Source organism: Chanos chanos, chromosome 3 (genome assembly GCF_902362185.1).
Source record: "Chanos chanos chromosome 3, fChaCha1.1, whole genome shotgun sequence".
Classification (NCBI taxonomy): domain Eukaryota; kingdom Metazoa; phylum Chordata; class Actinopteri; order Gonorynchiformes; family Chanidae; genus Chanos; species Chanos chanos.
Window position 1 is genome coordinate 507,501 of NC_044497.1, and position 2,500 is coordinate 510,000.

The 2,500-nt window shown below is 43.0% G+C and overlaps 1 protein-coding gene across 2 annotated transcripts in view; it reads right to left on the reverse strand.

Annotated features, from left to right (window-relative positions):
• rab11fip3 (RAB11 family interacting protein 3 (class II)) overlaps positions 1–2,500 on the reverse strand; it is a 16,786-nt gene that overhangs the window by 13,590 nt on the left and 696 nt on the right. For both annotated transcript variants that reach the window (XM_030769737.1, XM_030769736.1), the window contains exon 2: positions 1,632–1,804. In XM_030769737.1, coding sequence (XP_030625597.1) covers positions 1,632–1,804 — 173 coding nt within the window. The remainder of the gene's footprint in view (positions 1–1,631; positions 1,805–2,500) is intronic.

Consider the following 2,500-nt stretch of genomic DNA (forward strand, 5'->3'; position numbering starts at 1 on the left):
AGAGAGAGGGTGAGAGAGAGAGCGAAAGTGTGAGAGAGCGAGAGAGAGAGAGAGAGAGAGAGAGAGAGCGAAAGTGTGAGAGAGCGAGAGAGAGAGAGAGAGAGAGAGAGAGAGAGAGAGAGTGAGTGAGTGAGCGAGTGAGCGAGTGAGCGAGTGAGCGAGAGAGAGAGAGAGAGAGAGCGAGAGAGAGAGAGAGAGAGAGAGAAAGAGAGAGAGTGAGTGAGTGAGTGAGCGAGTGAGCGAGAGAGAGAGAGAGTGAGAGAGAGAGAGAGTGAGAGAGAGAGAGAGAGAGAGAGAGAGAGAGAGATTGATGGACATGCTATAGAGAAAAGGAAGGGTAAGAGAGAGCAAATGCTACATTTCCTGCTATTGAGAACTGGACTCAGGAAATTCAAACAGCACTGTCAGCCTGTCAGTAAAAAGGCCAAAACACACACACACACACACATACACATACACACTCACACACATACACACACACACACACTTAGACAGGAAACACACATATCTCTGCCAGCTAAGCTGATCTATCAGACACAAAACTGAGTCAGCGATCACAAAAACACACACACACACACACACACACACACACACACACACACAGCGCTGTTCTCTGAGATTTCATTTATCACTGTACTGATATGCTGCTTTCTTACAGCTTAATTACTGTTCACGAGTTTCCACTGTTCAGTGAGGCTGCGTGCGTGCGTGTGTGTGTGTGTGTGTCTGTGTTACATGTGTTTTTATGCGTGTATGTGTGTGTTACATGTGTTTGTATATGTGTGTGTGTTATGTGTGTTTTTATGTGTGCATGTGTTTCATGTGTTTTTATGTGTGTTTGTGTTTCATGCGTTTTTATATGCATGCATGTGTTTCATGTGTTTTTATATGTGTGTGTGTGTTTCATGTGTTTTTATATGTGTGTGTGTGTGTGTTTCATGTGTTTTATATGTGTGTGTGTGTGTGTGCGTGTTTATATGCGTGTGTGTATTTCATGTGTTTTTATATTTGTGTGTGTGTGTGTTTCATGTGTTTTTATGTGTGTGTTTCATGTGTTTTTATATGTGTGTGTTTAATGTGTTTTTTTATATGTGTGTGTGTGTTTCATGTGTTTTTATATGTGTGTGTGTTTCATGTGTTTTTTTATATGTGTGTGTGTGTGTTGGTTGAGCAATAACAGGTGGTATCCCCAAATCTTTCTTAATCACCCCTACGACTTAAACCAGTACAGCACCCAAACAAACACACACACACACACACACACACACACACACACACACACACACACACACACACACACACACACACAAAACAGATAGAGACCCTGCAATGTATGTGTGTATAGTGACTGCATGTGTAAAGTATATACATGTGTTTAGCACATTTGTGTATACAGTAACTGTGTATGTAATTTGTGTGTGCGTGTGGTGGTGGTGTGTGTGCGTGTGGTGGTGTGTGTGTGTGTGTGTGTGTGTGTGGTGCATGTGTGTGTGTGTGTGTGGTGGTGTGTGGTGTGTGTGTGTGGTGCGTGTGTGGTGTGTGTGTGTGGTGCATGTGTGTGTGTGTGTGTGGTGCATGTGTGTGTGTGGTGCATGTGTGTGTGTATGTGTGTGTGGTGGTGTGTGTATTACCTGTTTCTGGAGTCGTCATTCTCAGTCAGTGTGTTTTCGATGCCACTGTCTGTTTCCACGTCTTCGTGTAACTCAGGGTGAACCAGTGCTCCTGTGTCCTCATCTGTGAAAGTCTCACACTCACTGTAGGCACTCTCAGAGCCCAGATACACACTGTCAGACACCTCCGCCTGCTACACACACACACACACACACACACACACACCATGTTAAAGAATCATTAACATGTCCTGGGCCATAACACAGCACTATGGCCCTGACTGTATCACATGTTTGTGTTAGGTAATACTGCAAGATCACCTGTTTGTGTGTGTGTGTGTGTGTGTGTGTGTGCTGACTAGCATTGTTAAAAAATCTAACTGCAGATCTACAGTGTTTGCACATTGTACCTCCAAAAACTTAGTCTCTCTCACACACACACACACACACACACACACACAGATTTAACACTCATTCTCTTTCTCACACACACACACTCACACACACACACACTCTCACACACACACATATATTTAACACTCATTCTCTTTCTCACACACACACACACACACACTCTCACACACACAGACACATATATTTAACACTCACACACACACACTCTCTTTTGAAGTCACAGTTAAATCTCTCTTTTACAGTAGTTAAAACTCTGTCTCTCAGACACAAACACATACATAGTGCAGCAAAACATATAGACATGGAATTCAAATTCAGGCCTTTTTATCAGAACCTGACCACTTGCCAGAACCTGACCATTTACCAGAACCTGACCATTTACCAGAACCTGACCATTTCCAGACACAATGAGAGACAGGCTCACTGTCAGCAGGGCAAATGTGAAAAAAGGATAAAATAATAATCATGATAATAAC